Here is a 14161-nt window from a genome sequence, read left to right on the forward strand (position 1 = left end):
TGTATATATGTATGTATATATCATCTATAATTAGGAGTTGTGCGCACTAAACATTTGTTAAGGCAGCGATACGATGGGAAGGCACATGTGGTCAGGTGATAATATGGCTTAATATTCCCAGGTTGTCACTGCAGTGGGAGGGACAGACTCTGTGTCCAAAAAAGTCCCTTGTTTTGGTTGGTGCCACTGTCTCCCTGTAGTGGGAGGGACGGCCTGATGGGGCATAGGTCCTCACCCGTCAACGCTGACTGATTTGTAGCTTAAATGTCTCAGGCGTCAAAGAAGATTCGTTCATTAAAAAAAAAATAATCAGCACTTTTCAATTAAAATGCAATTTTTGGTCCAGAGCCCCCAAATTCGACTGACTTCAGTCATTGGAGGTGACACCTCTGTCGGTGGCTTTGGTCTGTCACCCTGCGGGGGAAGGGACAGACTCCATGGTCCATAGCTCCCTCCTGTCTGACACTGTTACCCAGTGGGTCGGGGACACAGGCCCCTCCGTTAATGCACACACGTGTGGTCGGCGGGGTCTCCGTGGTGCCCCTTGGTTGGTATATTGTCCTGTTTATGATTGTCGGTGGAAGGCACTGACGGGGGGGAGGTAGGGGACAGCCCTGCGCGTGTGTTATTTGTGTTTCCTGCGGAGGGCGCACTGGGGTCAGGCCAGCAGCCCCATGCGGCTTACTTTAGCAGACAGGAACGTGTGCAACAGGAAAACAACAGGCTTTGGGCACGTGTGAAGATCCAGAGCCTGCGGAGGGGGAGAGAGAACAGTTAGAGTGGCAGAGACGCGTACATACACAGATGCCCATGTGTACACATACATAGCGCACATCTGTACAGCACAGATATACACAGACACACATGCATTCTGTACACACATCTGCATCAGATAAGCAAAGTAACAGAAATATCTCAATGAATAAGGTGCAATAAAGTCATGAGTACTCACCGACACTTGCATCCTACACGCACGCACAGACACACCAGCGCGCGCACGTGTACACACACACACACACACACACACACACACACACAGCTCACCAGCTCTCCCTCAGATCCCCCGAAGTCCAGATAAAGATTCCTGATTCCATCATCTGCCGACATCCTGAGCTTCTCGAAGGCGTACCTGTGCAGCACGGGCCCCGACGGGGGCCCCCCCGACACACCGTGAATCCCGTGTCATAGTGTATGCAGAGCGAGACCTCCTCCCCACACAGAGAGCAGCCTGCACACAGACATGTCACATGTCACACGGATACTACAGCTTTCTTTCCAGCCAGAGGTACTGGCACTGCCTGTGAGATATACACAGCACCGTGCTGGACCCTCTGCAGGGAATGGGCGGACCCCGTGTGTGATGCTCTGTATGTACATACATGTTTCCGTATGGAGAGATACTGTGTCTATCTGAAGCTAAATAACTCTGGTCACTTTGTTATTGATCAGATATTGATTGGCCGGTCACTTACTGATTGTAACCTCGCGTGTGAGCTCAGCTGCAGCGTGGCAGCCCTGCACCAGCGCCCGTGTCCACGTGGAGAGGTCCCGGTGAGTCTCCGCACGGAACACGCGTATATCGATGCCCTGAGCGGAGCCCGTGCGCGTGGCAAAGGTGAGGTGTGACCCCAGAGAGGGGGAGCTGTGCCCGGGGCCAGAGTGTACGAGCCTAAGAGTGAGGAGGCAGAGACACATGGTGACACACACAGTCACACACACCTTAACACCAAGTGACAGCGCCACACACCAAGTGACACAATTTAACACACAGAGCGACAGTGACACGCCATTCATATGCATTTTGAAAAGTCAAGGACACACACACACTTCCCAGAGAGGAGGGCCGTGCTGGGATGTGGGGGCTCAGAGAGGGCATAGCTTTGTGTCAGTAGCAGTATAAACTGTGTATTCTCCTGGATCTCTCTGCTGCCTTCGACACCGTCTATCACCCACTTCTCCTAAACATTCTCCACTCCATTGGCCTCCGTGACGCAGCCTTCTCCTGGCTCACGTCCTACCTATTCAACCACGCCCTTCAGTGTTTCCTCCTCCTCCTCACTCCCTCTCTCTGTTGGGGTCCCACAAGGCTCTGTCCTGGGCCCTTTGCTCTTCTCACTCTGCACCTCTTCTCTTGGAGATACAATATTTTGGCTTTCAGTATCATCTATGTGCCGATGACACCCAAATGTACCTCTCCTCCCCTGACCTCTCCCCCTCTCCTGTCCCGTGTCTCCAACTGTCTCTCTGCAATCTCCTCCTGGATGTCTCACCGTTACCTGAAGCTTAACATGTCCAAAACAGAGCTAAAACTCTTTCCCGCTTCCACTGCCACCCCCAAGCTCTCCCTCACTGTTATCCCTACACCCACACTCTCCCTCACTGTCATCCCTACACCCACACTCTCCCTCACTGTCATCCCTACACCCACACTCTCCCTCACTGTCATCCCTACACCCACACTCTCCCTCACTGTCATACACACACGCACTCTCCCTCACTGTCACACACGCACACTCTCCCTCACTGTCATACACACACGCACACTCTCCCTCACTGTCATCCCTACACCCACTCTCCCTCACTGTCATCCCTACACCACTCTCCCCCTCACTGTCACACACACTCTCCCCCTCACTGTCACACACACTCTCTCACTGTCATACACACACACATGCTCCCTCACTGTCACCCCTACACCCACAATCTCCCTCACTGTCATCCCTACACCCACACTCTCCCTCACTGTCATCCCTACACCCACACTCTCCCTCACTGTCATCCCTACACCCACACTCTCCCTCACTGTCATACACACACACACACACACACACTCTCCCTCACTGTCATACACACACACACGCGCGCTCCCTCACTGTCACCCCTACACCCACACTCTGCCTCAGCCAAGGACAGTCTGAGAGAGCGCCAAGGACAGTCTGAGAGAGCGCCAAGGACAGTCTGAGAGAGCGCCAAGGACAGTCTGAGAGAGCGCCAAGGACAGTCTGAGAGAGCGCCAAGGACAGTCTGAGAGAGCGCCAAGGACAGTCTGAGAGACCGCCAAGGACAGTCTGAGAAAGAGCCAAGGACAGTCTGAGAAAGAGCCAAGGACAGTCTGAGAGACCGCCAAGGACAGTCTGAGAGAGAGAGACTAAGAGGCACACAGAGACAGCCCAGGTGGAAGTGAGAGGGCTGCAGAAACAGATCTCCCACACACGATGTGTTATAAGGAGACCTCAGCACAGACGCTTGTACACACCAGTAAGTGATATAAGAGCCCCCAACGCAGTGCTACAAACAATCGCACACTGGGACTAACAACATGGACAACTGCGTCATTGTGTATTGTGTATACATCGTGTGCTTTTCTATACCAATAGGGTCCACATGGTTAAGATTGCCCCTAACCATACAGCATTTGCTAATAAACGCGCGCGCACAAAGTCTTGCCTGGTTTTTATTGTCTTGTGGGTCTGACTATGGTATAGTAAGGGAGGATGGACTCAGGGCCCGTCCTGACACTTACAGGGAAATAAGAGGGATTACACATGCACACGCGCTCTCACACGCGCTCTCACACGCGCTCACACCCGTCACCTGGTGGAGATCAGCGGCAGCCTCTGCTTCGGACTCCCCCACTGCTCTCTGCTCCTGGGCATTGAATCAAAGAGCAGAAAATCTTTCTGTGAGACCGCAGCGAGAGCAGGCTTCCAGAGAGAGCGTCCGGCATCCTGAGACATCTGAGAGAGAACGCAGCTTAGACAGTGAGAGAGAGAGAGAAGCTTACTGAGAGAGAGCGAAACAGCGCAGCTTACAGAGAGAGCGCAGCTTACTGAGAGAAAGAGAGAGAGAGAGCGCAGCTTACAGAGAGAGCGCAGCTTACTGAGAGAGAGAAAAAGAGAGACAGCGCAGCTTACAGAGAGAAAGAGAGCGAAACAGCGCAGCTTACAGAGAGAGCGCAGCTTACTGAGAGAAAGAGAGCGAAACAGCGCAGCTTACAGAGAGAGCGCAGCTTACTGAGAGAGAGAAAGAGAGAGAGACAGCGCAGCTTACAGAGAGAGCGCAGCTTACTGAGAGAGAGACAGCGCAGCTTACTGAGAGAAAGAGAGCGAAACAGCGCAGCTTACAGAGAGAGCGCAGCTTACTGAGAGAGAGACACTGCAGCTTACTGAGAGAAAGAGAGCGAAACAGCGCAGCTTACAGAGAGAGAAGCTTACTGAGAGAGTGACAGCGCAGCTTACTGAGAGAAAGAGAGCGAAACAGCGCAGCTTACGGAGAGAGAAGCTTACTGAGAGAGACACTGCAGCTTACTGAGAGAAAGAGAGCGAAACAGCGCAGCTTACGGAGAGAGAAGCTTACTGAGAGAGACACTGCAGCTTACTGAGAGAAAGAGACCGAAACAGAGAGAGTTACAGAGAGAGCTTACAGAGAGAGCGCAGCTTACTGAGAGAGTGAAACAGAGAGAGGCAGCGCAGTTTACTGAGAGAGCAGATGACATATGCAGAGACATGAGGCAGAAGCCTTCTGCGTGACCGTGCGTGACCCACCGCGACCCTTTTACTCACCTGTTCTGCCACCCAGCCCAGGTGCCTGAGCTCCTCGCCTGTGGCTCCCAGCATGCACTGCGTCTCAGCCAGGACTTGCGGCAGCAGAGCCGTGATGTTACTGTGCAGAGCCTGAGACCAGCAGAGCGCAGATGCTGCATCTCTACAGCGGAGCACGAGGGAGTGACAGCCGTCAGGAGAGCGCACCTCCACCAGCCTGAGAGAGGGGGAGAGAGAGAGAGAAAAAGGGGGGGAGCGAGTATGAAGAGGGAGGAAAAAAAGACACGCACACACGTGCATCCGGCATGCACACCACACGCATGTGCATCCGGCACGCACCCCCACGCACATCCGGCACGCACACGCATCCGACACCCACCGACGCACGTGCACCTGGAAAGCACGCACACGCATCCGGCACGCACGCACTTCCTGCACACATGAACGCTCATCCGGCACGCACACACGTGCATCCGACATGCACGCGCATCCGGAACGCACGCGCGCACACACACACACCATGCACGCGCGCGCACACACACGCATGTGCATCCGCAGACACGTACAATCGGCGCACACACGCATGTACATCCGACATGCACGCGCATCCGGAACACACGCACACGCACACACACACACACACACGTGCATCCGGCAGACACGTACAATCGGCGCACACACGCGCGAACATCCGACATGCACGCGCATCCGGAACGCACGCACACACACACGTGCATCCGGCAGACACGTACAATCGGCGCACACACGCGTGTACATCCGACGCGCGCACACTCACCGTCCCTCCGGGTCGGACATGCTGAGGTTCCGCGCTGTGTAGCACATTTTCAGGGGGATGACTTTGCAGTCCCTGGTGTTGTGTTTGGGAGACCCCGTGTCATTGCTGTGTGTGGGGGTGCGAGGGTCAGCGCTGTCCCATGCCAGGTCACCCACCAGAGACGCCTTCCGAATGTAGGGGGACACCTCGTGCAGGAAGCTCACTGTGGGGACAGCAAGGACATGTCACACACTGACGGTGAGAGCATTCAGATACGCAACAGCCGCTCTAACGCACTGGCACTGAGGAGGTTAACGGCACCCCGCTACCTGAGGCACCCGCAAATAAATCAAGGAGGAACTTACAGGGGAGAGAGGGAGAGATAAAGGGTGGGGGGGGGGGCGAGGAGAGAGTGGGGGGGAGGGGGGGTGATAAGAGAGAGTGGGGGGCGAGGAGAGAGAGAGTGGGGGGGCGAGGAGAGAGAGAGTGGGGGGGCGAGGAGAGAGTGGGGGGGGGGGGGAGAGTGGGGGGGCGAGGAGAGAGAGTGGGGGGGGGCGGTGAGGAGAGAGAGGGGGGGGAGGGGGGGTGAAAAGAGAGAGTGGGGGGCGAGGAGAGAGAGTGGGGGGGCGAGGAGAGAGAGAGAGTGGGGGGGCGAGAAGAGAGTGGGGGGGAGGGCGAAGAGAGAGAGATTGGGGGGGGGGGGGAAGTGAGAGAGAGTGGGGGGGGGGAGAGGGCGAGAAGAGAGAGACATTCATGGAGTTAATGCTGATTTTTCTGCCCTCTCTTTCCGGCACTCCCGCCTCCCTATTTCTGGCAGCCGGGGTATTAACGCTTTGTCTGGAGATTATATTCTCTGCTGGAGAAAAAAGAAGGATTAGAGAGACCGTATATGGAGAGAGGGGGAAGAGAGAGCGCAGGGAGGGGGGGGGAGAGAGAGCGCAGGGAGGGGGGGGGGAGAGAGAGCGCAGGGAGGGGGGGGGAGAGAGAGCGCAGGGAGGGGGGGGGAGAGAGAGCGCAGGGAGGGGGGGGGAGAGAGAGCGCAGGGAGGGGGGGGGAGAGAGAGCGCAGGGAGGGGGGGGGGAGAGAGAGCGCAGGGAGGGGGGGGGAGAGAGAGCGCAGGGAGGGGGGGGGGAGAGAGAGCGCAGGGAGGGGGGGAGAGAGCGCAGGGAGGGGGGGAGAGAGCGCAGGGAGGGGGGGAGAGAGCGCAGGGAGGGGGGGAGAGAGCGCAGGGAGGGGGGGAGAGAGCGCAGGGAGGGGGGGAGAGAGCGCAGGGAGGAGGGGAAAGAGCGCAGGGAGGGGGGGAGAGAGCGCAGGGAGGGGGGGAGAGAGAGCGCAGGGAGGGGGGGGAGAGAGAGCGCAGGGAGGGGGGGGGAGAGAGAGCGCAGGGAGGGGGGGGAGAGAGAGCGCAGGGAGGGGGGGGAGAGAGAGCGCAGGGAGGGGGGGGGAGAGAGAGCGCAGGGAGGGGGGGGGAGAGAGAGCGCAGGGAGGGGGGGGGAGAGAGAGCGCAGGGAGGGGGGGGGGAGAGAGAGCGCAGGGAGGGGGGGGGGAGAGAGAGCGCAGGGAGGGGGGGGAGAGAGAGCGCAGGGAGGGGGGGGAGAGAGAGCGCAGGGAGGGGGGGGAGAGAGAGCGCAGGGAGGGGGGGGAGAGAGAGCGCAGGGAGGGGGGGAGAGAGAGCGCAGGGAGGGGGGGGGGAGAGAGAGCGCAGGGAGGGGGGGGGGAGAGAGAGCGCAGGGAGGGGGGGGGGAGAGAGAGCGCAGGGAGGGGGGGGGAGAGAGAGCGCAGGGAGGGGGGGGAGAGAGAGCGCAGGGAGGGGGGGAGAGAGCGCAGGGAGGGGGGGAGAGAGCGCAGGGAGGGGGGGAGAGAGCGCAGGGAGGGGGGGAGAGAGCGCAGGGAGGGGGGGAGAGAGCGCAGGGAGGGGGGGAGAGAGCGCAGGGAGGGGGGGAGAGAGCGCAGGGAGGGGGGGAGAGAGCGCAGGGAGGAGGGGAAAGAGCGCAGGGAGGGGGGGAAAGAGCGCAGGGAGGGGGGGAGAGAGCGCAGGGAGGGGGGGGAGAGCGCGCAGGGAGGGGGGGAGAGCGCGCAGGGAGGGGGGGAGGGGGAAGAGAGAGCATGCAGGAGGTCTCCATCACTTGGGAGAAAGTGTCCGAGTTGTAATGAGCAGACGTGGGAAGAATGTACTAAGTGAGCAGAGGCTCAGAACGGATCTGTGATGGGGAGCGGGACGACGACGACGACACATCAGGTCGATACAATGTGTATCACTGTGCCACAACACGTCACCGTGCTACACCGCGTCACCGTGCTACACCGCGTCACCGTGCTACACCGCGTCACCGTGCTACACCGCGCTACACCGCGTCACCGCGCTACACCGCGTCACCGTGCTACACCGCGTCACCGTGCTACACCGCGTCACCGTGCTACACCGCGTCACCGTGCTACACCGCGTCACCGTGCTACACCGCGTCACCGTGCTACACCGCGTCACCGGCACCGGCTGGGGATGATATATTTGGGGTGTCTGATGTCTCCAATGTTTATACAAAGCTTTTTGAGTTGTCAATGTCCTGTCCCTCCCCCAACTGTATGCACTGCACATACACATACATTATGCACACGCGCAGTGCACACACTACACACACTACACACACTACACACACTACACACACTACACACACTACACACACTACACCTTCTCCTCCAGCCGCGGAGCACTTTTAAAGGCAAGGTGCATGTTACCCACCCTGCGGTTCCTTCCGTCATTTCCCCCTCCTCTTCTCCCACTCCTGACTATTTCTCTAATTACAGAGTTGGACGTTTATAAGCGGTTTCTCTCCTCCCTCTGCCACCACCTGCCCTCCCGATCCCATCCCCTCACACCTCACCAGAACTCTTACTCCCGTCTCGGACCCCACATCTTGAATTCATCCCGGTCCTATGGCAATCTCGCCTCTTTCTTTAAGCGTGCGGCGATCACACCTATTCTCAAAAACACCCTAGGCCCTATGCTCCTTACTAACTATCACCCTGTACCCCTCCTGCCTTTCACCTCCAAAACTGCTGGAACATACAATGTTCTCCCGTATGACCAACTTTCTCAATTCCCATGCCCCCCTGGACCCTTCACAATCTGGCTTTTGTACAGCTCACTCAACAAAGACTGGGCTCACCAAAGCACACAATGATCTAACCCAGAGGTCTCAAACTCAGTCATCAAGGGCCACCAGCAGGCCAGCTATTATGAATATCCCTGCTTCAGCACAGGTGGCTCAATCAATGTCTCAGTCGAAGACGCTCTGCCCATAACTCCTTTCCACCTCTGCTGCTCTCACCTTAAACCTTTTTCCCCTCACTGCCCCATTACCTGTGGAACTGCCTCACACTCGGTATACGCCGAGCACCCTCTCTCCCCCCATCTTTAAGACAAACCTTAAAACTCACCTTTCAAATTAAGCATTTCAATACACGTTTTCTGGTTAAGGAACCCCATGTGAAATTCTGAGGAACCCCAACCCTCTCTAATAGCGCGTCTGACATCAGATGCATTGTAAGGAACCCCAACCCTCTCTAATAGCGCGTCTGAGATCAGATGCATTGTAAGGAACCCCAACCCTCTCTAATAGCGCGTCTGAGATCAGATGCATTGTAAGAAACGTCAACCCTCTCTAATAGCGGGTCTGAGATCAGATGCATTGTAAGGAACCCCAACCCTCTCTAATAGCATGTCTGAGATCAGATGCATTGTAAGGAACCCCAACCCTCTCTAATAGTGCGTCTGAGATCAGATGCATTGTAAGGAACCCCAACCCTCTCTAATAGCGCGTCTGAGATCAGATGCATTGTAAGAAACCCCAACCCTCTCTAATAGCGCGTCTGAGATCAGATGCATTGTAAGGAACCCCAACCCTCTCTAATAGCGCGTCTGAGATCAGATGCATTGTAAGGAACCCCAACCCTCTCTAATAGCGCGTCTGAGATCAGATGCATTGTAAGGAACCCCAACCCTCTCTAATAGCGCGTCTGAGATCAGATGCATTGTAAGGAACCCCGACCCTCTCTAATAGCGCGTCTGAGATCAGATGCATTGTAAGGAACCCCGACCCTCTCTAATAGCGCGTCTGAGATCAGATGCATTGTAAGGAACCCCGACCCTCTCTAATAGCGCGTCTGAGATCAGATGCATTGTAAGGAACCCCAACCCTCTCTAATAGCGCGTCTGAGATCAGATGCATTGTAAGGAACCCCAACCCTCTCTAATAGCGCGTCTGAGATCAGATGCATTGTAAGGAACCCCAACCCTCTCTAATAGCGCATCTGAGATCAGATGCATTGTAAGGAACCCCAACCCTCTCTAATAGCGCGTCTGAGATCAGATGCATTGTAAGGAACCCCAACCCTCTCTAATAGCGCGTCTGAGATCAGATGCATTGTAAATTCTTCTGTATTTCTGGTACAATTTTAAAATGACCTGAAAATTACAGGGACCCCTTTAGAGATTAGTGGTGCCCAGGGAACCCATGGGCTCATAGGAACCCTGGTTGAAAAACACTGCACTCCTGGCTACTGTCCCACACCCACAGTCACTCCTACCAACCATTGTGGCCAAGCACTGCCATCTACAGCACTTATTCCCTCACCTGCTGTCTCTGGAAGTCACCCATCATACCACTTAGATTGTAAGCTCTCCGGGGCAGGGATTTCCTTTCCTATTGTCTGACTTTGTTTGTTACACTTATTGTATTATAATTCCCTGTACTGTCTCTTTGTAAAGTACAGCTGTGTGTGCTATATAAAGATACGCACGCATACACACGCACTGTACACACACCCAGTGCCTGGGGACCCTGCCCCCCCTCCAGATGTGATCAGCTAAGTGTTTCCAGCTGGGCGGGTTTGTAACCCCTTCAGTGCAGCAGGCAAACCAGTCACCCCCTCCCAAATGTGGCCGAGTAACATGTTAACTTTCCCATTACTGCTCACACCGGGGGACCAGCGGCGACACCGGGGGACCAGCGGCGACACCGGGGGACCAGCGGCGACACCGGGGGACCAGCGGCGACACCGGGGGACCAGCGGCGACACCGGGGGACCAGCGGCGACACCGGGGGACCAGCGGCGACACCGGGGGACCAGCGGCGACACCGGGGGACCAGCGGCGACACCGGGGGACCAGCGGCGACACCGGGGGACCAGCGGCGACACCGGGAGACCAGCGGCGACACCGGGGGACCAGCGGCGACACCGGGGGACCAGCGGCGACACCGGGGGACCAGCGGCGACACCGGGGGACCAGCGGCGACACCGGGGGACCAGCGGCGACACCGGGAGACCAGCGGCGACACCGGGGGACCAGCGGCGACACCGGGGGACCAGCGGCGACACCGGGGGACCAGCGGCGACACCGGGGGACCAGCGGCGACACCGGGGGACCAGCGGCGACACCGGGGGACCAGCGGCGACACCGGGGGACCAGCGGCGACACCGGGAGACCAGCGGCGACACCGGGGGACCAGCGGCGACACCGGGGGACCAGCGGCGACACCGGGGGACCAGCGGCGACACCGGGGGACCAGCGGCGACACCGGGGGACCAGCGGCGACACCGGGAGACCAGCGGCGACACCGGGAGACCAGCGGCGACACCGGGGGACCAGCGGCGACACCGGGAGAAAAGCGGCGACACCGGGGGACCAGCGGCGACACCGGGAGAAAAGCGGCGACACCGGGGGACCAGCGGCGACACCGGGAGAAAAGCGGCGACACCGGGGGACCAGCGGCGACACCGGGGGACCAGCGGCGACACCGGGGGACCAGCGGCGACACCGGGGGACCAGCGGCGACACCGGGGGACCAGCGGTGACACCGGGGGACCAGCAACTCCTCCTATTACCCCATATAACCGCTCCCTATATCTCCTATTACCCCATATAACCGCTCCCTATATCTCCTATTACCCCATATAACCGCTCCCTATATCTCCTATTACCCCATATAACCGCTCCCTATATCTCCTATTACCCCATATAACCGCTCCCTATATCTCCTCCTATTACCCCATATAACTCCTCCCTATATCTCCTATTGCCTGATATACAGCGACACAGACGTATATATGAGGGGGGGGGGAGGGGGAAGATGCCAAATATTAATGGCGAGATAAAACAGATTAGAATCACATGCAGTAAACACTGGGACAGACAGCGCACAGGATGCAATGCTCTGCCGGGAAGAGCCGCACACAGGATGCGATGCTCTGCCGGGAAGAGCTGCGCACAGGATGCAATGCTCTGCCGGGAAGAGGTGCGCACAGGATGCAATGCTCTGCCGGGAAGAGGTGCGCACAGGATGCAATGCTCTGCCGGGAAGAGGTGCGCACACAGGATGCGATGCTCTGCCGGGAAGAGGTGCGCACAGGATGCAATGCTCTGCCGGGAAGAGGTGCGCACAGGATGCAATGCTCTGCCGGGAAGAGGTGCGCACAGGATGCGATGCTCTGCCGGGAAGAGCTGCGCACAGGATGCGATGCTCTGCCGGGAAGAGGTGCGCACAGGATGCGATGCTCTGCCGGGAAGAGCTGCGCACAGGATGCGATGCTCTGCCGGGAAGAGCTGCGCACAGGATGCGATGCTCTGCCGGGAAGAGCTGCGCACAGGATGCGATGCTCTGCCGGGAAGAGCTGCGCACAGGATGCGATGCTCTGCCGGGAAGAGCTGCGCACAGGATGCGATGCTCTGCCGGGAAGAGCTGCGCACAGGATGCGATGCTCTGCCGGTAAGAGCTGCGCACAGGATGCAAAGCTCTGCCGGGAAGAGCAGCACAACAGATGCGATGCTCTGCCGGGAAGAGCTGCGCACAGTATGCGATGCTCTGCCGGGAAGAGCTGCGCACAGGATGCGATGCTCTGCATGGAAGAGCTGCGCACAGGATGCGATGCTCTGCAGGGAAGAGCTGCGCACAGGATGCGATGCTCTGCAGGGAAGAGCTTAAAGTTGCGACAGAAAGTTTTGTTTGTGGCAGAGCTGCCGAGTTGGAGAAAGATCTGTCAGCAGAGCAAGATTTCTTACAGACCCCCCCCCCCCTCAGACTCTGAGCAACACCCTGCGCTGCCTCCAGGACCCAGCGCTCTGCAGCCAGTGCTCTGCCCTCAGGACCCTATGCTCTGCAGCCAGTGCTCTGCCACCAGGACCCTGCGTATTGCACCCTGCCACCAGGACCCTGCGCTCTGTGCACTGCAGCCAGCACCCTGCGCTCTGCCCCAGGACCCTGCAGCCAACGCTCTGCCACCAGGACCCTGCCCTCTGCAGCCAACGCTCTGCCCCCAGGACCCTGCAGCCAACGCTCTGCCACCAGGACCCTGCCCTCTGCAGCCAACGCTCTGCCCCCAGGACCCTGCAGCCAACGCTCTGCCCCCAGGACCCTGCAGCCAACGCTCTGCCACCAGGACCCTGCCCTCTGCAGCCAACGCTCTGCACCCTGCGCTCTGCCACCAGGACCCTGCCCTCTGGGGTAGAGAGGCTGTGCCAAGCAGAAAATAGCTTCATATAAACATCACCTGCAAAATATACCCCCCATCCCCCTTCACTGCCACACACAGTATAGTACAGGGGAGCGGTGGGTCTGCGCGTGTGCGTGTCAGTGTGGGTCAGCGCGGGGGCGTGGGTCAGTGTAGGTCTGCCCGTGTGCGTGTCAGTGTGGGTCAGCGCAGGGGCGTGGGTCAGTGTAGGTCAGCGCAGGGGCGTGGGTCAGTGTAGGTCAGCGCAGGGGCGTGGGTCAGTGTAGGTCAGCGCAAGGGCGTGGGTCAGTGTAGGTCAGCGCAGGGGCGTGGGTCAGTGTAGGTCAGCGCAGGGGCGTGGGTCAGTGTAGGTCAGCGCAGGGGCGTGGGTCAGTGTAGGTCAGCGCAGGGGTGTGGGTCAGTGCAGGGGTGTGGGTCAGTGTAGGTCAGCGCAGGGGCGTGGGTCAGTGTAGGTCAGCGCAGGGGCGTGGGTCAGTGTAGGTCAGCGCAGGGGCGTGGGTCAGTGTAGGTCAGCGCAGGGGTGTGGGTCAGTGCAGGGGCGTGGGTCAGTGTAGGTCAGCGCAGGGTCAGTGTAGGTCAGCGCAGGGGCACCCCCCACCCATGCCCCAGCTGCCCCTTCCTCACCCTCCAGCGTCACCTCCTTGCCCGCTTTCTTCAGCACCTGCACGGCCTGGTCATGCGTGGCGTTCTGCAGGTCCGACCCATTCACCGCCAGGATGGCGTCCCCGACCCGCAGCGCCCGGCTCCGGTCCGCCGCCAGCCCCGGGAAGATCTTGGAGATGAGGATGGGCATCCGGTTCTCCCGCCCGCCTTTAATACTGATCCCCAACCCGCCGGCCTCCTGCTTCACCACCCGGACCCGCCTCACCGGCTCGGAACCGGGCTCCGAACCCCCGGCCCGCGGGGAGGTGGGGGGGGAAGCCGGGTCCCGGAGGGGGCTGCTGCCCGGTTCGGTACCGTTGCTGAGCCCGTTGAGCGCCCCGCTGGGTTCTGGTTCCGAAGCCAGGCTCAGGGTCTCGCTGGTCAGCTCGGTCTGGACCCGGACCCAGTGGTCCTGCAGGAGGAGGTCCAGGAGCCCGGACTTGGAGGCTCGAGTCCAGACAGCCATGGTGAGCGGGGAGAGACGGGGACACTTCCTGCCGGGCGGCGGCTCCTGGTGTCCCGCCCCGGCCCGTCCCCATCCCGGGGCAGCGCCACCTAGTGACCGCCGGGGGACACGCAGGCCCGGCCCATCCCGGGGTAGCGCCACCTAGTGACTGCCAGAGGGAGACGCAGGCCCATCCCGGGGCAGCGCCACCTAGTGCCCGTCGGGGGACACACAAGCTGAAAGTGACAG

General features: G+C 59.2%; 1 protein-coding gene across 1 annotated transcript in view; it reads right to left on the reverse strand.

Moving 5' to 3' along the window:
- The window catches only part of SNTB2 (syntrophin beta 2), a 14224-nt gene extending 187 nt beyond the window's left edge, over window positions 1-14037 (reverse strand). Inside the window, 8 exon segments of the mRNA XM_075576490.1 lie at window positions 1-751; window positions 1045-1149; window positions 1152-1228; window positions 1473-1669; window positions 3595-3737; window positions 4563-4758; window positions 5338-5539; window positions 13450-14037. The exon segment at window positions 1-751 is cut by the window's left edge and continues 187 nt beyond it. Coding sequence (XP_075432605.1) covers window positions 659-751; window positions 1045-1149; window positions 1152-1228; window positions 1473-1669; window positions 3595-3737; window positions 4563-4758; window positions 5338-5539; window positions 13450-13933 — 1497 coding nt within the window. The 5' untranslated portion in view covers window positions 13934-14037 and the 3' untranslated portion in view covers window positions 1-658.
- Window positions 14038-14161: the final 124 nt, after the last annotated feature.

The sequence above is a fragment of the Ascaphus truei genome, chromosome 19, assembly GCF_040206685.1.
Source record: "Ascaphus truei isolate aAscTru1 chromosome 19, aAscTru1.hap1, whole genome shotgun sequence".
Classification (NCBI taxonomy): domain Eukaryota; kingdom Metazoa; phylum Chordata; class Amphibia; order Anura; family Ascaphidae; genus Ascaphus; species Ascaphus truei.